Raw genomic sequence first — 27,025 nt, forward strand, 5'->3', positions numbered from 1 at the left:
AATGTCGCTGACACTATATTAAATTTATTAACCACTAAACCTAAGTCTAACCCTAACACCCCCTGTCAGGGAACATCACTTATTTGTGTTGCACACTTTACCTATGTACTTATTTCACACCACTTGTAATTTTGCTAACATTATTTTGCTAACATAAGTTTCTGTCTGTTCTGCCTGTGTTCCACACCTGCTTCCTGTAGCCTAACCACAACGCTCAGAGCTAAGTTCCATGACCCATATACTGCCTACATGATTTCCTGTAAGCTGCAAAATACATTTTTTTCTCCTCCTCTTCATGTCTGTCTTTTTTTTTCATATATGTTATGTTGCATGCCAATAAGGCCAGTAGGAAATATATTACTGTTTTAGGCTTGGCCAATAAGATGATGCTACGCACCAGAAATGCCCACGTGTGCCCAAATGTATCCACGTCTATATATTGTGCTTTTGGGTCCACAATAAACGAAACCTTTGCTAATGATAACCTGCCTGTGTGTGTTATTTTGGTAATTGTTTCCCAGACGTCTGAGAAGGTCACTGTTTTCATCCAAGACTCATCTTCCAATATTGTCCCTGGATAATAATTCCTAACAATCTGGTGTCAGAAGCTGGGATTGACCACAAGAGGGACCCTCCTCGACGGGGTGAGTAATTTTGTCTAAAATTTTGTGACTTGATTTCTGTACCCTGTGGGGGGGGGGGGCCCGTTAAGGTCAATACAGTTAGTTGGGATTTTTTTTGTCTTTGGTAGAACCCGGGTGGGTAAAAAAAAGTGTCTAGGGAGACCTCCATGGAGCTTAAGGTTAAGGTTTAATTTGGCCCTCTGAAGTCTTGGTTGAGACCAGTACCTTATTGCTGCTATTTATGTTTTGTCTTGTTATTGCAACTCTATTATAAGTACATATACGCAGGTGTAATACGCACTGTTTACCGTGTCGAAAGTCACTGCCTAATGATGCACGGATAAACGATAGCACGGTGACACCTGTATAGAATGTGCACTTTTGCTTCATATTGTAATTGTTCTGTTATTTGAGTCATATGTATCATGAAATTATTTGTTTTATATGTTCTGTATTACTCATATTGTATACTGTTTGTATTTTAATATTGCGATTCTATTATGAGGACATAGACACAACTCGTGTCCTGTGTTCACTATCGCTCACCATTTCTTATTGTATTTTCATTGTATATTTCATTGCTGCTATTTTATTATAAGGACATAAGGTTCATCCTGTGTCTACTATTGCATGAGTTAGTGGAGACAACAACTGACTTTAAGTACTAAGATACTCCGTCCTGGCTAGCAGTTTTGAAGACTACATGTAACAGTGTATGAAACAGCTGTTGTTAGTGACGGATTAGTCAGAACTTGCCTCCATTAGACGCTAAATCCCTTTGATTGTGTGTGTGTGTAAGGCTATTACTGGTCAGGGGTCATGGGGACCGGTCAAAGTAAACAAAGCCAAACTGAGGGAGAAACATGTAAACAATTAGTGGCTAGACAGGAGGATGTAGGGTGGGCAATGGTCATCCCATTTTTAGATTACGTCAGTGGCTATACAGAGTATATAGATCCAAGAAATGCATTTCCTAGGAGTGGTTGTAATTGTAAATTTCATAAAGACATGTTAAGAGGTTTGTGTTTGGGAAATGAAAAAGCATTTGATTTGTATACAGGAGATCCCGATTGGGACATGCAATACATGAGACAAGCTGCTGAGTATTGGTTAAAATATTGTGACAGATATAAATTCAGTGGTAATAATAGACACAGTAAAATAGATAAATCTAAACTTTCTAGAATTATTTTACGTCCTCCTCCAATAGTCTATGCGAAAAATGTCCCAGATACAATAGCCACTGCCCCTATGGCTGCGCCACCGCCATATGCGGGAATATATCCAAGTGTTACTAATTATAATGACGATGATTTAATTGTGGCTTACAATACAACCAGAACACGTCCACCCCCTCCACTTCATGGAGATGTACAGGGGGCTGAGGCACCTGATGACGTAAGTGTCCAGGAGCCTCATAGAATTGAGCCTGCAAGAGAAGCACAAAATTTTGTAGTTACATCTGGTGGCCGTGTTAGTACTCGCCCAAGGAGATATAGTGACTCCGACTACCGCCCACGTCCGAATGTAACTTTGCCAGTCCATGGAATTCACACTCCCGAGTCTGTCCGCAATGAGACCAAACAACAATTAATGCCTTGGGTACCACAACCTATTCAAAAACATGAAGATGCAAATTGGGCAGACCCCCGCTGCATCTCTGGCACCAGTGCCATAAGTACTATGCCATATTTAATTGCTGGGGACCAAATGATTATCAAACCCCTCACGGCAGGTGAATTAAGTGATATTACCAGGGACTGCCCCGACCCTTTAAGACAACCTGCTGCCTGTATCCTTCACCTTAAACGATATTTACAGGGAGCCATGTATACACAAACTGACATTAAAATGATAATTGATAAATTGTATAATTATCACGAAAATGATGAATGGGATTGGACTAAAGTTCCTACAATACACACAAATGACACAAGCACCTCAGTCACTTCATATGGTTTAGCAAACCCAGTAACTAGGGCAACCATGTGGACAGAATTAGAAACTGAAATAAAACGCTGTAGTAAGACACAGCAATCTATGAGTGCAGTTTTAGCATGCAAGCAGAAACCTGACGAGGCAATTTTAGACTTTGCTAAAAGATTTTTTAAATGTTGGGCAGAGGAAGGAGGCTTATCCTCCGGGGATGGAATGGCTGTATTAAAGAATCAGACTATGTTAGGGTGTATGACACCAACAGACAGTCTTTTGTTAAAACAACTCATACCTGATTGGCCCAAAATGACCTCAAAGGAATTATTATCAGCTATTGAGTCCCGTCATGCTGCAGGATGTTTTGATAAAAGTGTTAAGGGTGCATATGTTCAGGTTAATGATAACACACTTCCACGCCATAGGCAAAGGGGGGGTAGAATTAATCAGGACCACAGACGCAACATGTGTTTTAATTGTGGGGAAACAGGACACTGGAAAAATGAATGTCCCCATCCACCCCGTAAGGGCAGGGATAACTTTTATCCCAGGGACAACCACCGATCACACTCACACTCACCACCTAGACGTGACAACCGACCACCACAACACAGAATACAATGGCCATAGGGCTGCCCGGAGGGAGGCACCCTACTCTTACCCAAGGTTACATCATATTATAATCGTGAGCCCTTCGTTACTCTTAACATAGAGGGCTCCGAATTACAATTCCTCGTAGATACGGGAGCTACTTGCTCCACTATCTCGGGCGAATTATACGATGGACCCTTGCGAGAGTCTAATCCCTCTGTGGGAATCACAGGTGTGCCAATTCCTACCTTCCGCACTCCACTCCTCACAGTTCAAATACCCGACTCTCCCAAAACTTTGTCCCACTCGTTCCACATTATCAAGGGTTGCCCCTTTAGTCTCCTTGGTCGAGACTTGATGGGTAAACTGGGAATAATGATGACAATATCACGGAACGGTGGCATGACGGTCGACTTTGACCTCAGTGAATCAGGCAAATCGCCCGAGGAATCACTGTCGTCGGAGACGGCCATGTTAAGCAATCAGATACATCAGGTTACTGACTATGTCCGTAATCTGCCTTCAACCACAGATTTTGACACTCTCTTTGACAGCATTCCCCCTACCTTATGGTCTACAGGACCATATGATACGGGGACCATAGACTGCACCCCATATAGGGCAACGTTGCGTGAAGACTGCTCCCCAGTTTTCATTAAACAATACCCTATTAGTGACGACAAGCTGGAGGGCATAGGCCCCATGATTAAGGTATTTCTGGAGAAAGGTATTCTGAAACATACCATCTCCCCGTATAACACACCCATTAACCCCTTGCCTAAGCCGGGGGGGCGGTTATCGTTTTATTCAAGACCTAAGGGCCGTGAATAAATTAATTATACCTCTCCCTCCCTTAGTCCCGGATGTGACCGCACTACTTACGGCCATTCCACACAATGCAGAATTTTTTTCTACCATTGATTTGGCTAATGCTTTCTTCTCTGTACCCGTTGATGTGGACACTCAACAGTTGTTCAGTTTCACGTACAGAGGGCTTCAGATGACCTGGAAAAAAATGCCCCAAGGATTTACGGACAGTCCGGCCGCATTCGGCCTAGTCCTCAATACCATGCTCAAGAGCTGGACCAGCCCCTGTGGTTCCGTCCTTTTGCAATATGTTGATGACCTGTTATTGTGTAGTACTTCATGCGAGGCAGGGGAAAAGGACCTAGTGGACCTTTTGTTGTTCCTCGCCCATGAAGGGCTCAAGGTGTCTAAACAGAAACTGCAAATCTGTCAGCCACAATTTGAGTACTTAGGCTTTGTCCTGTCCAAAGGCAAACGAGAACTCAGTGCAAAAAGAGTAAAAGCCCTCTCTAAACTGCCAAAGCCTGCCACTCCCAAAGAAATGCTGACCTTTCTTGGGATAATAAACTATTGTCGACAGTGGATACCAGACTGCTCCCACTACGACTCAATCTTCCGCACCGTTTGCCACAGTGACTCTCCACCCACAATTCACTGGACAGAGACTCTGACCCATGCATACAATGAACTTGCCAGGTCCATCACCACTTCCCCTGCCCTCGGCCTCCCTGACTACACAAAGCCTTTTCATTTGTACGCAAGAGAAAATTGTAAAACCATGGTGGCTGTCTGTGCCCAAGAGCATGGTAGTAACTCTTTCCGTCCTGTAGCCTTTTTATCTAAAAAGCTGCCCATCCCTGTGCAGGGTATGCCTTCATGCCTGCGATCCCTCGCAGCGTGTGCCATGGCCGTTGAGATGTGCGAACCTATCACACTGGGACATTCACTTGTTTTACATACCTCCCATCAGGTTTTGCACCTCCTTAACAATCTGCAAACACAACACATGACTGCCCAGAGACTTAGTGGTTATGAAATACTGCTTACCAGTACTTCTGAGTTAACCATTAAGTACTGTGCAACTAACTCAGGCCCTGCGTCTATTCTCAAGGCCTTGTTATCCTCTGACGTACCACAATCTGACCTCCCCCTTCACGACTGCATTGCACTCATTCACTCCAGCACAACACCGCGCCCTGACCTCAGGGACACCCCTATTCCGGGGGTCCCTGACGTCTTTGTGGACGGCTCATGTCGCCGCCCAGATGACCACACGTACCTTGCAGGATATGCAGTGGTCCAGCTTCCCGACATTGTTATTGAATCTTCCTGTGTCATGCATAATTCTGCTCAGGCAGCTGAATTAATAGCTCTCACTCGAGCCTGTGAACTTTTTGCTGATGCCTCTGTAAATATCTATACCAACTCCAGATATGCCTTTGGAGTGGTACATGATTTTAGCATGATTTGGAAACAAAGAGGTTTCAAGTCTGCCGACGGTAAAAGCATCAGTCACACCACACTTATCACAGAACTCTTACAAGCCATCCTGCTCCCAAAAGAAATAGCTGTCATACACTGCCGAGCACATACTAACCTTAACAATCCTATTGATAGGGGTAATGCATTAGCTGACACAGTAGCCAAACAAGCAGCTAAGATCTCTCCATTTCAAGACAGTGTTTATCCCATACTTGTGGCACCCTCTCTGGTCGACGATGTGCTCACATCGTCACTACAGCAGTTTGCCACTGTCACTGATATCAAATACTGGGTCTCTCAGAAGCTCGAATTAAACCCTCAGGGGTTTTATTCGAAAGAGGGGAAAGATGGGACAATCATTGGTATCCCTGAAACTATTGCACCCATTTTTATTTCACAAGCCCACGGTGTCAGTCACCTGAGCATCCACAACACTTTACAGTTAATCAAACCTTACTTCTGCATACAAAATCTACAGTTACATGTACAATCTTACATTAACCGTTGCATCACTTGTCTGCAAACCAAACACAACAATAAACCTGCAAAACATGAACATCTAACACCACCATCCGCACCTTTCACCCACCTGCAGATAGATTTCACACACATACCTAAAACAGGAACCAAACAGTTTTACCTGCTGGTCATAGTTGACCAATTTTCTTGCTGGCCTGAGGCCTTTCCTACCACTAGGGAAGACGCAAAAACAGTAGTGAAACACCTTTGCACTGATGTCATTCCCAGATTTGGTTGCCCCCTGCAGATTAACTCAGACAATGGCCCAGCTTTTGTTAGTAAGGTATTGCAGGAATTGGTAACTCACTTACAGATAAAATGGAAGTTTCACATACCATATCACCCCCAGAGCTCAGGGGTGGTAGAAAGGATGAACCGGACCATTAAGGAAAAACTCCTTAAGGCCACGGGAGGGAATTGGGTCAAATGGCAGGATCATTTACCTGCAGTCTTAGCTGAGGTACGGATGTCCCCAAGTAAATCCACTCAGCTGTCTCCTTTTGAGATTTTAATGGGTAGACCGTTCCCCACTCCCTGGGTCAGGAACCCACACATAGTCACTGGTGATTTGGATTTAATCAGGGAACGATATGTACATGAATTAATCTCTGTTTTGAATGGCAACTATGGTGATGTGGCTTCTCGTTTTCCTCTTCCCTCACAGGAACCAACCCACAGCTTCAAGGTCGGAGACACAGTGTGCATCAGACAGCTGAATAAAGCAAAGAAGGGAGGCTTCCCATACGGTCCACCTACCGAAGTTGTGGCCATCACTCGTACTGCCATCCTCACAGCCCAGGAGCCCATCTGGATCCACGCATCTAGGGTAAAGCTCTGTCCAAAGAGGGGTGAAGCTGGCTGTCTAGTCCCTTCTGAAACATCTGTACCACCAGTCCAGGACATCTCAGACAACAGTTGTGCCTAAAGAGGGGTGAAGTGTTCACAAAGTCCCTTCTGTAACACCTGTAGCATTCTCGACTGCCAGTCAAAAGAGGGGTGAAGTTGGTCGCACAGTCCCTTCTGTAACATCTATATCCACAGCACGTTTCTGCAACAACATGATCGCCATTCAGGGGTCCCCCTGTTTGGTATACCTGTACCTCCTTTCCTCCTTGCTCTTGGTTGCAATACCCGGATGGATAATAGCCTCCTGCTATTATGAGACACCGGACGAACAATATGGTATTGCCCCTGTTTGTAATTACTTCATCACTCCCCCTGACTCACCCCAGAAACAAAACACAACCAAGAACTCAACAACCCTGCCAACACCACATGTTCCAGCCCTCCGTAGAGCCCGAAGGTCAGCAGACCGGACCCCTTTCAGGGTGATCGAGCACATACCCTCAAAAATGGCCATTACACAAACCACATCACCACGCTCTACAACCTTTTGGTACAATTCTTCAAATCTCCACGTTGCCACTTATGCCTTTGACTATTGTGACATTATTCTATGCCCCAGGGATGTAGTAACACAGTGTAACATTTACCACGATATCCCTTCCAGGTCATTCTATATGTGTATAGGGAGGGATGATACTAGTAATGATGATTGTAAATACTCGAATGCTGATGGGTGGGATGCAGATGGAGGCCTTAGATGGGGAACTGTTATATTCACCGAGAAAGATAGAATTAGGAGATCCTTAATGGAAAGAATGACCCTTTCTAAGTCCGGACTTTGCCTTTCGGCAGGTAAACCCGGACAGAGTATGAAACTTACTTTGACTATTGAAAACCCCAGTCCAATTGATAGTGGCCCTTATATGCTCTCTTTTTGGGAAAGAGGGGCCTTATCCCGAGATAAGGGTGGTTTCCAGCTTCAAGATATGGTTAATTCCTCTGAATGGAACAAAATTGTCACTAAATTTTATCAAAACCTTGGTCAAAACCTAATTAATACCCAGTCCCCATCTCAGGGCATGTTTGCTATAGCTGATCCCTCACCAAGAGATACTATGGCCTTAGAAACAGGTTATTCAGACAAAAACCTTTGGTTAGAATGGATGGCCTTTTCGGCCAAACAATATAATAGATCAAATTGTTATGTTTGTGGTAATGCCCGTCCCCATTTAGGTACTGTCCCCCTTAACATCCCTAGTAACGCTGAGTCCTGCTTTCTCAGCCTGTATACTAATACCATTGTTAATCAGTCAACCTGTATTGCCTGGAAGGAAAAATACCCCATTATTACTAAAACCCCACACCTCAGTGAGGGAATTTCTATATATCCTGGTAACTACACTTGTTATAGGGGCACAGGAAAAGGTAGATTCTTAGGTAACTTTACATCTGGGTACTGTTATAAGTATAGTAACCTCAACACCTATAACCACATTCAGTCGTTAGGTGACATATATTGGATTTGCGGGGATATGAAAATCCGCATTAGGCTAGAGGGACAATGGTCTGGGGAATGTGCTCTAGCAAAAGTTATCATGCCTCTCCACATTTTAGGTGTAGATGACATACACACTCACCACACCTCCTCTCATCGTACACGGAGACAGACTAAGGCTATCCCAGGTAGTTTTGACCCCCATGTATACATAGACGCTATAGGGGTCCCAAGGGGGGTCCCAAATGAATTTAAGGCCCGTGACCAGGTTAAAGCTGGATTTGAATCCATCTTCCCCATCATAACTGCCAATAAAAATGTAGACTGGATAAACTATATATTTTATAATCAACAACGTTTTGTTAATTATACCAGAGATGCCCTTAAAGGCATTGCTGAGCAACTCGGCCCAACCTCTTACATGACATTCCAAAACCGCATGGCCTTAGACATGCTTTTAGCAGAGAAAGGAGGGGTGTGTAAAGTTCTTGATGATCAAACTGGTGGGTCATGCTGTACATTCATACCAGATAATACAGGTCCCACTGGAAAAGTAACGCTTGCTATTAAGAAATTGGAAGAATTATCCATTGAATTAAAGAAAAACTCAGGCATTGATAACCCCTGGGATAAATTCTTCACTGGCTTAGGCTTCCTAGAATGGCTAAAAAATATTGGTAACTTTATTGTTTTCATTGCTTTGTTTATACTATTCTGTTATTGTTGTTTTAAGATAGTTGTTTTCTGCATTGCTAAACATACACGCCTGCCACCCCAAACCCCTATCTCACAATACCTACAGGTTCTACCACACCAACCTACTCGAACTCCACAACATCGTCGATACCATCCTGCTAATACCACATACAAAAATGTCCCATACCACTCCAGACGTTAGTCCAGTAGTAGTCATTGTTATGACTAAAGAGGGAAATTGTCAGGGAACATCACTTATTTGTGTTGCACACTTTACCTATGTACTTATTTCACACCACTTGTAATTTTGCTAACATTATTTTGCTAACATAAGTTTCTGTCTGTTCTGCCTGTGTTCCACACCTGCTTCCTGTAGCCTAACCACAACGCTCAGAGCTAAGTTCCATGACCCATATACTGCCTACATGATTTCCTGTAAGCTGCAAAATACATTTTTTTCTCCTCCTCTTCATGTCTGTCTTTTTTTTTCATATATGTTATGTTGCATGCCAATAAGGCCAGTAGGAAATATATTACTGTGTTAGGCTTGGCCAATAAGATGATGCTACGCACCAGAAATGCCCACGTGTGCCCAAATGTATCCACGTCTATATATTGTGCTTTTGGGTCCACAATAAACGAAACCTTTGCTAATGATAACCTGCCTGTGTGTGTTATTTTGGTAATTGTTTCCCAGATGTCTGAGAAGGTCACTGTTTTCATCCAAGACTCATCTTCCAATATTGTCCCGGGATAATAATTCCTAACACCCCCTAACTTTAAATATAATTTAAATATATCTAAATAAATATTACTATCATTAACTAAATAATTCCTATTTAAAACTAAATACTTACCTATAAAATAAACCCTAAGCTAGCTACAATATAACTAATAGTTACATTGTAGCTAGCTTAGGGTTCATTTTTATTTTACAGGCAACTTTGTATTTATTTTAACTAGGTAGAATAGTTATTAAATAGTTATTAACTATTTAATAACTTCCTAGTTAAAATAAAGACAAATATACCTGTAAAATAAAACCTAACCTAGTTACAATTACACCTAACACTACACTATAATTAAATTAATTCCCTAAACTAAATACAATTAAATACAATTACATTTTTTTTATCTAAAGTACAAAAAACCCACTAAATTACAGAAAATAATAAAATAATAAAGATTTTTAAACTAATTACAAACTAATAAAAAAGCCCCCCCCCCAAAATAAAAAAGCCCTACCCTACACTCAATTACAAATAGGGCCTTTTGCGGGGCATTGCCCCAAAGTAATCAGCTCTTTTACCTGTAAAAAAAAAAAAATGCAACCCCCCCAACATTAAAACCCACCACCCACACAACCAACCCTACTCTAAAACCCACCTAATCCCCCCTTAAAAAACCTAACACTAACCCCTTGAAGATCACCCTACCTTGAGAAGTCTTCACCCAACCGGGTAGAAGTCCTCCACGAAGCCTGCAGAATTGGTCCTCCAGACGGGCAGAAGTGGTCCTCCAGACGGGTAGAAGTCTTCATCCAGGCGGCATCTTCTATCTTCATCCATCTGGCGCTGAGCGGCTCCATCTTTAAGACATCCAACGCGGAGCATCCTCTTCTTTCGACGTCTTCTTGCTGAATGAATGTTCCTTTAAATGACGTCATCCAAGATGGCGTCCCTTGAATTCCAATTGGCTGATAGAATTCTATCAGCCAATCGGAATTAAGGTTGAAAAAATCCTATTGGCTGTTGCAATCAGCCAATAGGATTGAGATTGTATTCTATTGGCTGATTGGAACAGCCGATAGAATGCAAGCTCAACCCTATTGGCTGATTGGATCAGCCAATAGGATTGAAGTTCAATCCTATTCACTGACTGCAACAGCCAATAGGATTTTTTCTACCTTAATTCCGATTGGCTGATAGAATTCTATCAGTCAATCGGAATCTAAGGGACACCATCTTGGATGACGTCATTTAAAGGAACCTTTATTCCGAAGAAGCTGTCGTTTGAAGAGGATGCTCTGTGTCCGATGTCTTGAAGATGGAGCTGCTCTGCGCCGGATGGATGAAGATAGAAGATGCCGTCTGGGTGAAGACTTCTGCGGGCTTGGAGGAAGACTTCGGCCGCTTGGATTAAGACTTCTGCTGCTTCGTTGAGGATGGATGTCGGATCTTCAAAACTGTAAGTGAATCTTCTGGGGTTAGTGTTAGGATTTTTAAAGGGTGAATTGGGTGGGTTTTATTTTTAGGTTACGGCTTTGGGCAGCAATAGAGCTAAATGCCCATCCAAATGCCCTTTTCAGGGCAATGGGGAGCTTAGGTTTTTTAAGATTAGGTTTTTATTTGGGGGGTTGGTTGTGTGGGTGGTGGGTTTTACTGTTGGGGGGGGGGTGTTTGTATTTTTTTATTTACAGGTAAAAGAGATGATTTCTTTGGGGCAATGCCCCGCAAAAGGCCCTTTTAAGGGCTATTTGTAGTTTAGTTTCGGTTGGGGTTTTTTTTTTATTTTGGGGGGCTTTTTTATTTTCATAGAGCCCTTAGATTAGGTGTAATGAGTTTAAATCTTTGAAATTTCTTTTTTATTTTTTGTAACTTAGTGTTTATTTTTTTGTGTAACTTAGTGTTTGTTATTTTTTGTAACTTAGTTGTTAGTTTTTTGTAACTTAGTAATTTTTTAGTGTAGATTTTAATTATTTGAGTAGGGATAGGTTTTTAAATATGTAATATAGTTAATTTAATTTGTAGTTTAATGTAATTTTAGTATAAAAGTTAGGGTAGATTAATTATTAGTTTAGTATAGTTTAATGTAATTTTAGTATAACAGTTAGGGTAGGTTAATTAATACTTTAATATAGTTTAATTTAAATCTAAAGGTAATTTTACATTTATTATAAGATAGGGATGAGTTAATAATTAATATAAAGTTAGTGGGTTTAATTTAGTTTATGGCGATGTGGGGGGCTGGCGGTTTAGGGGCAAATAGGTTTAGTAAGTGGTACTGATGTGGGAGGCCAGGGGTTAAGGGGTTAATACATTTATTTAGTTGCGGTGGGGTCCGGGAGCGGTGGAATAGGGGTTAATAACTTTATGTAGGTGGCGGCGGTGTTGGGGCGGCAGATTAGGAGTTAATTAGTATAATGTAGGTGGCGACGGTGTAGGGGGCAGCAGATTACGGGTTAATAAGTATAATGTAGGTGGCGGCAGTGTAGGGGGGGCAGATTAGGGGTGTTTAGACTTGGGCTTATGTTAGGGTGTTAGGTGTAAACATAACTTTTATCTCCCATAGGAATCAATAGGATATCGGGCAGCAGCGAACATAAGCTTTTGCTGCTTTCAGAATACAATTGATTCCTATGGAATCTGCCGCCTTCAGGGTGGCAAATTGAAAACCAGGTACGCTGGGCCAGAAAAGTGGCGAGCGTACCTGGTAGGTATTTGTTAACTAGCAAAAGTAGTCAGATAGTGCCGATTTTGCATTCGGAACATCTGTAGTGATGTAAGCATCGATCTGTGTTGGACTGAGACCGGCGGATCGTATGTTACATCACAGATTTCTACTTTTGCCAGTCTGTAGGCTTTGATAAATAAAGCGAATCAAGCTCTCCACAATTACGCTGCGAAATTCCAGCATATTTGCGGTTGACGGCTTGATAAATAGGCCCCTAGCTCTTAACATTGTAATGTTTATATTTAGAGCATCAAGATGATAACTCTTAAAGATAAAGCAAATGTATTAACTATAATTACAGATACATTTTTTCGTTTTAAACTATAAAATAAACAAGAGCTGTTTAAAAACCTGTTTTAAAAAAAATTAAATTGTAACCATTCCCTAGTCCCATTCATGGACATTGTATAACACGCCATAGCGCCATCTATTGTTTGAAAGTTCCTTGATGTGTAACACAGCTCCATCTATTGGTAGAAGGTTCATCACCAAAATGTGCACTGGGGAAATAGACTAATTTGCATATATTTTGCACAGAGTGACAATTCAATGTATGGTTGTAAGTTTTATTGTTTATCCCTCCCCTGAATCCATATGTTTTCTATATATTTATGTTTTAAGTGGCATGTCACCCTAAGTTAAATGGGGTGTTCTTAGAGTCTAATACAGAGTGAAATTAAGCATGTCGAGTAGCTCCTTTTGGAACTGGTTGTTTATCCTGGTTCTTTCAGGAATTCCTGTAGCAGTCTTAGGACCTGCTGTTTGGCTACACTAACCAAACTTATAAAACTGCAGTGTGGCCATTGTAAAACTGTCTGAAAAAGTACACATATGCATATTTGAATTATGTTATATAATTTAATGGAACAGCATTTTATTATGCTGTGCTGAGTACAAATTTTCCATCATGAGGTATAAAGGGCTTGTCACTGGGGAAACACTTAAAAGGCCAAATTTGCACCATTTTAAGGGTACAATATGGTACCATAGCACTGAGGTTCAATCTAGTCACCAAAGGTACATATTTGCCTTTGAAAGGTACAATCTGTAAGGGGAACCAATTTGTACCCATTTTAAAGGGTACAGCGGGTGTACCTTTGAGGGTACTGCCCCAGTGGCAATTTTTGCACATTTTTTTTGACAGCGTAGGTCAATAAAAATCACTATGTCAAGCCCCAGCAGCTTTACGCAGGAATAGATTACGAGTGATGGCTCTTTGCACTTGTCGGAAGTAGCACACGTATTACAGGTTGAAAGTAAATGTAATTGCTCAAGCACAATTTAATTTAACACGCGTCAGGATAGCGCATTTTCAGAGTTCTGGTTAACTCTTACGCTCGACTAAAAAGTTAGAGCTTGAAGGGCCGTGTTTCTGGCGAGTCTTCAGACTCGCCAGAAACACAACTTATGAAGCAGCAGTCTGAAGACCGCTGCTTCATAACCCTGTCCGCCTGCTCTGAGCAGGCGGACAGGAATCGCCGGAAATCAACCCGATCGAATACGATCGGGTTGATTGACAGCTCCCTGCTGGCAGCCGATTGGCCGCGAGTCAGCAGGGGGCGGCGTTGCACCAGCAGCTCTTGTGAGCTGCTGGTGCAATGTTAAATGCGGAGAGCGTATTGCTCTCCGCATTTAGCGAGGTCTTGCGGACCTGATCCGCAGTGTCGGATCAGGTCCGCAAGCCCTTTGATAAATGGGCCCCATAAAAACAATGTCTAATAAAAAAAATATTTAAAAAAGTGCTATAAAAAGTTATAAGGGCTCAAAAATATGAGGTCTCAGGTGTTAGAGAAAAAAAGGACTGCAAAGGGCTTTAACATAGAGATACATAAATATACATATACACTGTGTGCAGAATTATTAGGCAAATGAGTATTTTGACCACATCATCTTCTTTATGCATGTTGTCTTACTCCAAGCTGTATAGGCTCGAAAGCCTACTACCAATTAAGCATATTAGGTGATGTGCATCTCTGTAATGAGAAGGGGTGTGGTCTAATGACATCAACACCCTATATCAGGTGTGCATAATTATTAGGCAACTTCCTTTCCTTTGGTAAAATGGGTCAAAAGAAGGACTTGACAGGCTCAGAAAAGTCAAAAATAGTGAGATATCTTGCAGAGGGATGCAGCACTCTTAAAATTGCAAAGCTTCTGAAGCGTGATCATCGAACAATCAAGCCTTTCATTGAAAAAAGTCAACAGGGTCGCAAGAAGCGTGTGGAAAAACCAAGGCGCAAAATAACTGCCCATGAACTGAGAAAAGTCAAGCGTGCAGCTGCCAAGATGCCACTTGCCACCAGTTTGGCCATATTTCAGAGCTGCAACATCACTGGAGTGCCCAAAAGCACAAGGTGTGCAATACTCAGAGACATGGCCAAGGTAAGAAAGGCTGAAAGACGACCACCACTGAACAAGACACACAAGCTGAAACGTCAAGACTGGGCCAAGAAATATCTCAAGACTGATTTTTCTAAGGTTTTATGGACTGATGAAATAATAGTGAGTCTTGATGGGCCAGATGGATGGGCCCGTGGCTGGATTGGTAAAGGGCAGAGAGCTCCAGTCCGACTCAGACGCCAGCAAGGTGGAGGTGGAGTACTGGTTTGGGCTGGTATCATCAAAGATGAGCTTGTGGGGCCTTTTCGGGTTGAGGATGGAGTCAAGCTCAACTCCCAGTCCTACTGCCAGTTTCTGGAAGACACCTTCTTCAAGCAGTGGTACAGGAAGAAGTCTGCATCCTTCAAGAAAAACATGATTTTCATGCAGGACAATGCTCCATCACACGCGTCCAAGTACTCCACAGCGTGGCTGGCAAGAAAGGGTATAAAAGAAGAAAATCTAATGACATGGCCTCCTTGTTCACCTGATCTGAACCCCATTGAGAACCTGTGGTCCATCATCAAATGTGAGATTTACAAGGAGGGAAAACAGTACACCTCTCTGAACAGTGTCTTGGAGGCTGTGGTTGCTGCTGCACGCAATGTTGATGGTGAACAGATCAAAACACTGACAGAATCTATGGATGGCAGGCTTTTGAGTGTCCTTGCAAAGAAAGGTGGCTATATTGGTCACTGATTTGTTTTTGTTTTGTTTTTGAATGTCAGAAATGTATATTTGTGAATGTTGAGATGTTATATTGGTTTCACTGGTAAAAATAAATAATTGAAATGGGTATATATTTGTTTTTTGTTAAGTTGCCTAATAATTATGCACAGTAATAGTCACCTGCACACACAGATATCCCCCTAAAATAGCTAAAACTAAAAACAAACTAAAAACTACTTCCAAAACTATTCAGCTTTGATATTAATGAGTTTTTTGGGTTCATTGAGAACATGGTTGTTGTTCAATAATAAAATTAATCCTCAAAAATACAACTTGCCTAATAATTCTGCACTCCCTGTATGCATATAAATATACAAACCCAATTCTGAAAAACCTCGGACAGTATGGCAAATGCAAAAAAACAAACAAACAAAAAGAGTCATTTGAAAATTCTATTCACCCTGTACTATATTGAAAACACATTATTAACACATTTTTTTGATGTTTTACTTTGTGAATTTAATGTATTTTTTGAATCTGATGACTGCAACAAGTTCCAAAAAAGGGACAGGGGCAATTTAGGACTAGTAGCGATGTGACAAGTTGAAATAAGAAGGTGATGTGAAACAGGTGAGGCAATCGTGTAATCATAGTATATAAGGAGCCTCCAAAAAAGGCCTAGTCCTTCAAGAGCAGGGACGTTATCTCTGAGCCTAGCTAAACAAAAACTAGAGAGTCATAATCACACCTCATGGACGACATCTTTCAAACATATTCATTTTAAATTTCATGGACCTTCATGCTTTCCTCCTGAAAAACAGTGGTCACATGAAGGAAGGTGTTTGAATTTGTTTTAACAAATATGGTAAAAGTGGTTTCAAAGAAAGCAACCCCAATGTTGCTGTACAACAAATTGCCACCATATTTGTAAAGGAATGGTATATCCTCTTGGTGGAGGAAGGATGACTCACTGTCATAAAGAAACAGTTTCTCTTGTACCTATGGAGCTGCTGGTTAAATTTCTTCTGATTGTAAACAGCAATAAAGAGCAATATAGAAATGCAGAGCCCTGCATTGCCTTTGCCCAGGGATCCAGGAATATCTAGTTATGGACCTGTATGAAGCTATTCTCACTCAATTATTTTGATCAAAACCATGCTTTCTGTGAGCTAAAGGTTTGAATTGTTCTCCAATCAGCACTCTTCCCATATGGCACCTTTGTTGTAGCTATAGCGCTGATTGGAGAACTATTCACACCTTTAGTTCACAGAAAAATTGACTTTTGAAGTGGGCAGAGCAGCGCTGGATATTTGAATGTCATATCTATATTAAAAAGTAAGTTATAGTACAACTTCATTACAACGGATGAATAAAACTCCATCTAAAATGTAACTAACATTCCAAATCTGATTTTATAAAGGAGAAAGTTTACCATCACTTGAAGTGTACTCCAATTAACGTCCATACAAAGGCTTCAGAGTTAGTATTACCCAACTCTATTCAAATTGTCATCATTCTGTCCTGCATTATAATTAGTGCTTTATCCTAATCTCCTATTCAGTACCCTTGGTTAAAAAATAAACTTGCAAAAAAATTCACCCTGAACAGAAACTTAACAAAGCTTTATAGAACATTATCCCGAGCTCCAGACCTACTGACACCACGGGGTAGATTTACCATACCCCGGGTGGACAAGATTCGATATAGTGAATCATGTCTGCCCTGCATCGCTAAATGCCGACAGCATACGCTGTCGACATTTAACATTGCACAAGCAGTTCTAGTGAACTGCTTGTGCAATGCCGCCCCCTGCAGATTCGCAGCCAATTGGCCGCTAGCAGGGGGTGTCAATCAACCCGATCGTATTCAATCGGGCGGATTGCTGTCCGCAGCCTCAGAGGCAGCGGACGAGTTAAGGAGCAGCGGTCTTAAGACCGGTGCTTCTTAACTCCTGTTTCCGGTGAGCCTGAAGGCTCACGTGGAAACAGGTGCTTTATTAGGCACCATTCAGGGTATGTTAAATTTAACTGAGTATCAACAAATCTTTAACTTAAATAGTATTTGATCCTATTTGTCATCATTAATGCTGTTCTACACATGAAAACAACATTTCAAATTCTTCTTCAGAACTCAGTCCAAGCATTCATACTAAGATTAAGACCTTACTCACGATAACCATCATACTTTCCAACCATTTAACATACAGTAACATTACATTGTAATGTTATTATCTGAATCTGCACAATTTAATAATTAAAGCAAATTGTAAATTGTTTTTCTAACTGCATGCTCTATCTATGAATCTGGATATTTTAATTTTGACTTTAATGTCCCTTTAATATTTATAATGTTCTAGAACTTCAAAATTCTAACTTACTAACCATTGACACACAACAGGTTTCACAAATTATTCCCAAATACAGAGACAAATACTGCAGAGATTGTGAACTTGCAGAAAGGATATATTGTTAAGGTTGGTATGGTAATTGCAGAAATTAAAGAAATGTGTTAACTCACATGAATTGCTAACTTTTTATAAAAAAAAATAAAAGTATAAATCTAAGGCACGCCTTCCTTATTCTTATTAATACGCAATAAATATAAACACATCTGAGATATACAGGTCAAGCTGCTTTAAGATGACAGCGAAAATATTTTCTGGATAACTTTACTGCCAACCAATTTTTCTACTGTATATAGTATAAATTGCTTCCAGAAGACAACAAAGCAATACATAGTGCTCTCAAAAAAAGATTTTACTATTAAAAATATTCCAGTACTCAAGTTATTTAAGCACTGTGTCAAATGTCAACTATAACATGTCAATATTTATAGAACGAGCGTGGTACAAGTGTGTGGTGCCTGGCAGGATGTTAGTAAGTTGGAGAAACTACAAAACCTTGCTGAGGTGCCTTAGGGACAGAGAATGGGAAATTTGCTGCTGAGTGTGGTTCATGTTAACATTCCCTTCCCCATGACACCAGTGCTACTAGATACCTGTATACTACGGGAAGGGGTAGCTAATACAGCTAAACAAAGATCTAGATGGGCCACCACTATACTGCAAGATTCTGGGCTCATTCATTGAGGCTTTTTAGGTTGCCAAAGGGTTGCATTGTTGAGTCAAGACTATGTTCAAAACCATGTTCAAAACTCATTGAGACTCACTTTTCTTCTAGCCAATCGGCCAAAGGGCATTCCTGCTATTTACACCTATAGTTGTGTTTAATGGCTCAATACACAATATCTTGCAAAACTAACGTGAATCACTAGACACACAGAAAAACAATAAATACAACCACAATACTTGTGCGAAACGAGTAAATGTAAGTAATTGTAAAACATTTGCATGTATTTTTTATGTTAAATTAGTCTCACTGGATCAAACAGAATGTGTTCTGACAACCTTACTGATGAAAAAAAGGGGCTAACCGTGGGCATTCCACAGTTTGGGGGCTTGTTTTTTTAATTTAAAAAAAAAAAAATCTCTTTAATACGTATGAGAGACATCTAGTAGAAATGAAAGCAGCATTAAAGGGACATGAAACCCCAAAAATGTATTTGATGATTCAGATAGAGAATACAATTTTAAAATAAGTTTCCAGATTACTTCTATTAAATTTGCTTTATTCTCATGTTATTATTTTGTTGAAGAGATACCTAGATAGGTAGCGTGCACATGTCTGGAGCAGTACATGACAGGAAATAGTGATGCCATCTAGTGCGCTCCTATTCTTACATCCCTGTTTTTTTTCAACAAAGGATAGCAAGAAAACGAGGAAAATGTGATACTAGAAATAAATTGGAAAGCTGTTTAAAATTGTATGCTCTATCTGAACAATGATAGAAAAAAACTGGATGTCCCTTTAAGCTCAAAATCAAAGTTCAAAATTGAATTATGTGCAGTAACACAATTTAATTTTGCAATATTCTTACATTATTTTTTTTGGATGCTTTTCTTGCAATTGACCTCTTTTCCATTGCCTATTGAGAGGAATCAGTGGATCTTGCAGACTTGTCTGTTACATAGTGATTGCTTGATTAGTGCAAGAGATAATGTATTCTATATGCAGATCTTAAAAAAAAAAAAAAAAAAAGTGCGTAATTAGTGACAATTACTATCTATGTATAAAAATCACTTTAATGCCCTTTTAAGTAAGCCCTTAGATCACAGACGAATCACAATAGATTTACCATATAGTGCAATAATATTAATAAAACAACATTTTGTTCAAGCAATTAATTTGCTATTTGAATAATTAATAATAATTGTAAGAGTAATTTTAAGCAACAAATTGTGATACCACATTAGAATCATCACACTGCACCAAATCCTTGAATCTATATAGTATTAAAGGGATAGTAAACCCCCCAAAAAAATTATGATTCAGATAGAACATACATTTTTAAACAACTTTCCAATTTACTTCTATTATCAAATTGTCTTCATTCTCTTGTTAGCCATTGCTGAAGGAACAGCATTGCACTACTGGCAGCTAGCTGAACACATCTAGTTAGCCAATCACAAGAGACAAATGTGTGTAGGCACCAATTAGCAGCAGCTCCCACTAGTGTATGATATGTGCGTATTAATTTTTAACAAGGGATACTAAGAGAACAAAGCACATTTGAAAATAGAAGTGAATTTATAAGTGTCTTAAAATGACATGCTCTATCTGAATCATGCAAGTTTAATTTTGACTTTCATATTCCTTTAAGGTCAGTAACCACAGTGATATAACAGCTTAATGCGTCTAATACCGCACAAGTTTCGTTAGATCTTCTCATATTTTGTATAATACGCACGTGCGCACATGCATACACACACACATTACACATACGCAAACAGAAAGGTCTGTACCTACTTATCTACTTATATAAAGTATATAGAATTTTTCAACAAGAACAATTACAGCAATTAATATCTTATTATTATAAACATGCACTTGCTTTTTAGTACAATTATCTGTTGGGCAATGTTTTTACCTTCTCTATATTGCAACAGGATTTTTTTTTAGTTAGAAATTGTAATATGCCACTTGCTATATTTATATCAACATAAGGTTTTGAGGCACATTATACAGTTAGTACTGTTAAATATATGTAGATATATTCAGAAACACTATTGGAGATTTGTACTAAGTCCTCCAAAATGTTTCAACTTGTTTAACATCTTCTTCTAAAAGTTGGTTTAATGTACTCTCTGATTAAATGCTGTCACAAAAATCATGCATTCAATTATATTATTTTACTCAGTAGCACATACAATATTTCCAACATTAATAGACACATTTAATTAGATTTTTTGTAAAATGTATTAATCAATTCAGTGACCTAGTCAATGTCCTGCAAAGACAACACACAGAAAGTCTTGTTGTTGTTTTTCATTCCATTTATTGTTTTCAACATTTTCTCTGATAACAACTCATACACTAAGTAAAATTCTGTTTCAGGATAAAAAAAAGTTAAACTACAATCATGTTGTTTTATGCAGCAAATGTATCTGATAGTTTAAGACTTAGAAACTTTGATAAATAGGCTGCATACAATGCCAGGGAAATCTGAATTATAGCCACAACATTATCTTTTTCTTTTTTTAAAGCAAACTTTATGAGATTACACTTTATAATTTATTGATATTTATGAGTATGTGTGTGAGTATTCTGCCTTCAAAAGAGCAAACATTTTATTAGGTCCCAAACATGCAAGTCTTACCGTGACAGGTGGCCAATCCTCACAGGATGTCACAGAAAAATCCTTGAGGTCTGTGGAGAACGACGACACAAAAATGCCACCACAGTATCTTTAGCAGCCTGTCCAAGATCAGATGAAGACCCCCTGTACTCAGGATATTGCCGACTCAGTTGAGATCAGTTCTCACCTTCCTCAAAAGGGAAAAAAACACATTAAAAAATTCAAGTTTATGATAGGAATTATTTTTTATTTTGCAGCAGAGAAGGCAGCTCAAGATTGGAGAGAAGAAAAGATAATGGGGGAGCTCTGATTGGAGGAAAATCTGGGGAGGGAAACAGGGTGATAAAATAAGAAAGAAAAGTGGCAAGTGGGGAGGGGGTGGAGGAGAAAAGTTTCAGAAGGGATTTAATGAGGTGGAAATGAATGGAGCATACGAATCACATTACTGGGAGCCGAGGATAGAAAGTACAGGGAGAAAGAAACAGTGAAAATGTGAAAGGAAAGAATGATCAATAGAAGAACATACAGGATGAGGGTGAGAAATGTGAGGAAATAAGTTCAGAGATGAGAAGGACTGAGAAAGATCAGAAATAAATAAATTACAGATATGGGACGTGAGAATGGCAGCTAGAGATAGAGTGTGTGATGCAGAGAAAATTAAAGGGAGAGGCAGCGAGGAGAGAATATGTACAGAAAATGTATTATAATACAAAACAAGTTAGTATGACACCCTAATTAGAGTCTCTTCTAAGTTCAAATCATACTATTGTCATTTCTTATGGAGTTTAAAATGAAGTTGTTGTCCCCTAGTTTTACCAAAATAAAAAATGTGTGTTTTAGAATGGGTTTTATATTAAAGAAAAAATCTCCTGCAAAAAATGTATTGTTAATAATGATTGTGGACAAATTAAAATATGAGCATTGAATGTGATATGATAGTTTAATGGAATTTGGGTAGAAACATCTTAATATCACTAAAGAAAAATCACTGAATGAACATTTTTATAATGTTGTTAAAATAATTGTATAAACATGACTCTCAGTGCACATGATTTGTTTATAATAAAACAGGTATAACTGAACTTGAATTTATTCAGTGGCTTTGAAGTACTCTAATATGTCTATAATGCATATGAAATAACTCCAGACATCCCAACCTGCAAAAACTCATTTCAGGGAGGTGGCTTAACCCGCTACTGCGCCGCCAACCCTCCCCTCCCAGTTATATATTGGACACCCTAAATAAGATAGAGACTTATCATTAAAGTAGCTTCCCACTAAGGTCACATTTAAAAAAAGTAGCTTTATTGCACAACCACATACAACAAACCTATTTTCCAGTGATCGTACGCTTGTTGAATGCTTAAATATTTTAGAATACGAAGTTTAATTATGTGCAGTAAATAAGGTAGTATTTGTGTTTTTATTTTATTAAAATAAGTGGGGGCTTTTTGGTTACTGATGCAAGCTTTGAGGGTTCTAGAACGTCCCAGCAACTAAAGGCATTCCTTAAAGAAACACTTTTCCGGATTTGGGCCACATTGGATCATGGTACTTGAAATTTCAGGGAGATTGCATTCCATTTGCTGGCATCAGGGAGCCGCTATTACAATCAGGGAGACTCCATGAACTTCAGGGAGAGTTGGGATGTCTGTAACTCTTTTATGGTAACCAAGAAAAGAATGCTTACTGGTTGATTAGGACAGCTTTCTTGGTGAACATTGACGCAACTACAGAGTCTGCTGCTTCAGTGCTACACCATATCTAGCAGTCACTCTTTCTTCAAAAAAGAAACTGGCCGTAAAATTACAATACACATAGTACTGTAGGGTGTTATGAAATATAAACAAAAAGAGCGTCAGCACTCAGGTGATTATTTGTTAAAAACATACAACTTCATTCTTGTATAATAAAAACAATTTTTTTCAGCACATTGTCATATATTTAATATATATATTTAATGCTATTTATTTTAATGAAAATCAGTCAGGATTCTACTCTTGTCTCAGCCCACTAGTGCCAGGACAGGGTAAAATGTATAAAATGGGAGTCTTGTTCCCTGAAACGTCAACTTAATAAACTATGGATCCATTGCTTAAATAAATAAATAATTAAATTGATATATATATATATATACATTTATATCCCTTTAAGAAAGAGGATAAGAAGCAAGAAAAAAGGGAAAAAGCACCAAAAAACTTCACAAAACCCTCCCTAGTAATGTGTGCTTTAGCAACAGCAAAATGTAATCTGCTGGGTAAATAAAGATGTTTGAATCAGGGAAGGAATACAAATGAAGGTAAGCACTGAGTGTTAAATAGAATATCAATCAGTCTTTAATTTCAAGGGAGTGTAGTAAAGAAAATACACTAAAATACACACACACACACACATATATATATATATATATATATATATATATATATATATATATATATATATATATATATATATATATATATGTGTGTGTATATATATATATATATATATATATCCTCCGTGTGTGTCTGCACTCACAATGCTGTATGGTCATCCACCAGGGTGCAAAGTCAATCAAGTACACAGTCTATATCCAATAAGGGACTGCACTCGCTGGATTTGGTTTAAAAAACCTTTATATCTTTATTATGGTAACGTTTCGGGGTTCACAGACCCCTTCCTCAGACCAGATAACAGTACAAGTGAACAAAATGTGCAATATATAGCACTAGCCCCACCCATCACAAACATCAAAATTGCGCCAAAAATCACAATCACCATGGTGACACATAAACAAGGCCTAATGACCATACCACCAAATACCAGAAAAACAAAACAATCAAAAAACATAAAACTGCATATGCAAACATCTTGCATTACCTCATAGCTGAATACTAATATATACATATATATGTGTATATATATACACACATATATACACACATATATACACACACAAGGTTGTAGATATGGGAGATTATAGGAATATAACAGTAAGTAGGTGATGGCATAGTCTCAGTATATTAACTTGTATTGTAACAAGCACTGATTGATATTACACTGATACACAATACAATATGCACACACAAGGTTGTAGATATGGGAGATTATAGGAATTTAACAGTAAGTAGGTGATGGCATAGTCTCAGTATATTAACTTGTATTGTAACAAGCACTGATTGATATTACACTGATACACAATACAATATGCACACACATCGGGAAACTCTTGTAACAACTTCATTATGTCAAACCTTATTTACAGTTCAAAATCATATTTGCAGAAAGAATATTCACATGACACATAAACCTTGATATGCAGTAAATACATCTAAACATCCTAGGAGTAAGAAACTAAAGTGTTCATAACAGGTCTGATATTAGTGATATCAGTGTGCCCCTACAGCTCGCTCAAGTGTATCCTCAGGGGGTCATTATCTGTGTACGATGTATCAGGGTTAATGCGTGATTAACAATGTTCAATACTAAGAGAGTATGTGTCTGGTGTCCTGGGCACGTACAGACATGTATCGTGTCTCATATCGCCAGAGTTCTATGAGGCCAGTGGTTCAAGTTAAAGAGATTTAAGCATACCGTATCTAGTCAGTGTGTCACAGTCTAATCAAACAGGAGCATAAAGTGTCTCTGTATTACCTGTGATTCATGCCCATTGTGGGCAATACCGTTACTCAACGACCAGGCGCGGCTCAGCCCTGCAAGGCGCAAGTGAAAAATCCTAACCGCGTGGCTAATTAGCATAGCCTATACGTCATCAGATGGGCGTTACTGAGACCCGGAGTGAGAAGTAAACAGATCGGGCACTGTAGCGCCGCTAGGATATGAGTCCCATCTAAGCCTCTAAGTGTTCACATATGGGACAGACTATATATGGTTAACATAAGAGTAATTTGTCTTCCCACCTAAGTGCCATATGATCTAGTGTGATATAACGGATATCTAAGACTGTAAAACTGTAAAAATGTAAAACGATGCCTAACATATTCAGTAAGTTACATGGGGAATCACGTCTACCACTGTGTGTTTAGTTATCATTAGGCAAAGAGGGTTAAATAACTATGATAGAGCAGGCATGAAAACATCGTTCAAACTTCAAATGTGTACAGGATCATAGAGGATAACGTAGAGTCATTAAGCAATTTTAGCAAACTAATTTCTACATGTAGATGGCCTGTTATACCTTAAATGTAGAGATTATTAGAACATCCACAACAACAATTTCAAAACAGGGGGGGTAGTAGCTAAGTGCAGCCCCAGTGTATCCTATATGGACCCAGGTGTTCCTAGTGTACAGTGTTATACCTTATTGTCTATCTAGAGGGATCCCAATATATAGGATAAGATATATTATATAAGTGTGAGAGAAAAAGTAAGGGCGCTAGAAAAGCTAAAAATACCACTAAAAGCCAAGACAAAAATGTACAATGACCAGGGAATTCCAATATATTAACAATGTATTTAATGTGCCATTGAAAACAAAATTACAAAATTAAAAGGGACGTCTCCCAAAAAATTGCATAGTAAAAAATCAGTTTAAAATTGTTATAAATGAAGACTGTATACCAATTAAACGTTGGATACTATGTACATATAAAAGTTCATTCCTTAAGACCTTGCCAATTGTGAGATACAATGTCTAATGCTAAAGTCAGATGTCAGATATGCAGATAATCTTGATTGTTGTTCTATGTAATAATCCCACAATAGAGAATCTTTACTCCATTTGTATTTCGGTATGCTAAAAAGTTAAAACGTCTTAATTTTAAAAGCTTAACAGCAACTTTACCAAAGGCCGGTCTCTGTCAGGCAACTCCGTGTGTGCTCCACGAGAATCCGGCGTCTGACGTCACGGTTTCCACCTCGAGGGCTCGCCTCTGATCAGCCAATTGGGACCTCCGTGGGTCTCTATCTGTCGGTCTGTTGTTATCCGGTCCGATTCTTAGTAGTTTGCTTATTGTTAGAGGTTGCTCTTAGTGCTGTGCACGCCACCTCCTTTTCATGGGTATCCACCAGGGGATAAAATTAAAGATGCAGTACAACCCGGGTTGATAATTTTTCTGTACAAAGGTAGTGCACAGGTAGTTAGTCCTTAGACTGTGTTGTGTGGGGCTGGTTTTCTACGCGTTTCACTCCTTTCAGAGCTTTATCAAGCTTGATAAAGCTCTGAAAGGAGTGAAACGCGTAGAAAACCAGCCCCACACAACACAGTCTAAGGACTAACTACCTGTGCACTACCTTTGTACAGAAAAATTATCAACCCGGGTTGTACTGCATCTTTAATTTTATCCCCTGGTGGATACCCATGAAAAGGAGGTGGCGTGCACAGCACTAAGAGCAACCTCTAACAATAAGCAAACTACTAAGAATCGGACCGGATAACAACAGACCGACAGATAGAGACCCACGGAGGTCCCAATTGGCTGATCAGAGGCGAGCCCTCGAGGTGGAAACCGTGACGTCAGACGCCGGATTCTCGTGGAGCACACACGGAGTTGCCTGACAGAGACCGGCCTTTGGTAAAGTTGCTGTTAAGCTTTTAAAATTAAGACGTTTTAACTTTTTAGCATACCGAAATACAAATGGAGTAAAGATTCTCTATTGTGGGATTATTACATAGAACAACAATCAAGATTATCTGCATATCTGACATCTGACTTTAGCATTAGACATTGTATCTCACAATTGGCAAGGTCTTAAGGAATGAACTTTTATATGTACATAGTATCCAACGTTTAATTGGTATACAGTCTTCATTTATAACAATTTTAAACTGATTTTTTACTATGCAATTTTTTGGGAGACGTCCCTTTTAATTTTGTAATTTTGTTTTCAATGGCACATT

At 39.3% G+C, this 27,025-nt stretch overlaps 1 protein-coding gene across 2 annotated transcripts in view; it reads right to left on the reverse strand.

Moving 5' to 3' along the window:
• KCNJ10 (potassium inwardly rectifying channel subfamily J member 10) overlaps window positions 1–21,356 on the reverse strand; it is a 205,296-nt gene extending 183,940 nt beyond the window's left edge. The window contains exons 1-2 of one of the 2 annotated variants that reach the window (XM_053703093.1): window positions 21,208–21,356; window positions 19,429–19,567 (exon numbers count right to left, since the gene is read on the reverse strand). In XM_053703093.1, the coding sequence (XP_053559068.1) occupies window positions 19,429–19,473 (45 nt within the window). In that variant the 5' untranslated portion in view covers window positions 19,474–19,567; window positions 21,208–21,356. The remainder of the gene's footprint in view (window positions 1–19,428; window positions 19,568–21,207) is intronic. The other variant, XM_053703102.1, reaches the window with a different exon arrangement.
• Between the last annotated feature and the right edge of the window lie 5,669 nt (window positions 21,357–27,025).

Source organism: Bombina bombina, chromosome 1 (genome assembly GCF_027579735.1).
Source record: "Bombina bombina isolate aBomBom1 chromosome 1, aBomBom1.pri, whole genome shotgun sequence".
In the NCBI taxonomy this organism is placed as follows: domain Eukaryota; kingdom Metazoa; phylum Chordata; class Amphibia; order Anura; family Bombinatoridae; genus Bombina; species Bombina bombina.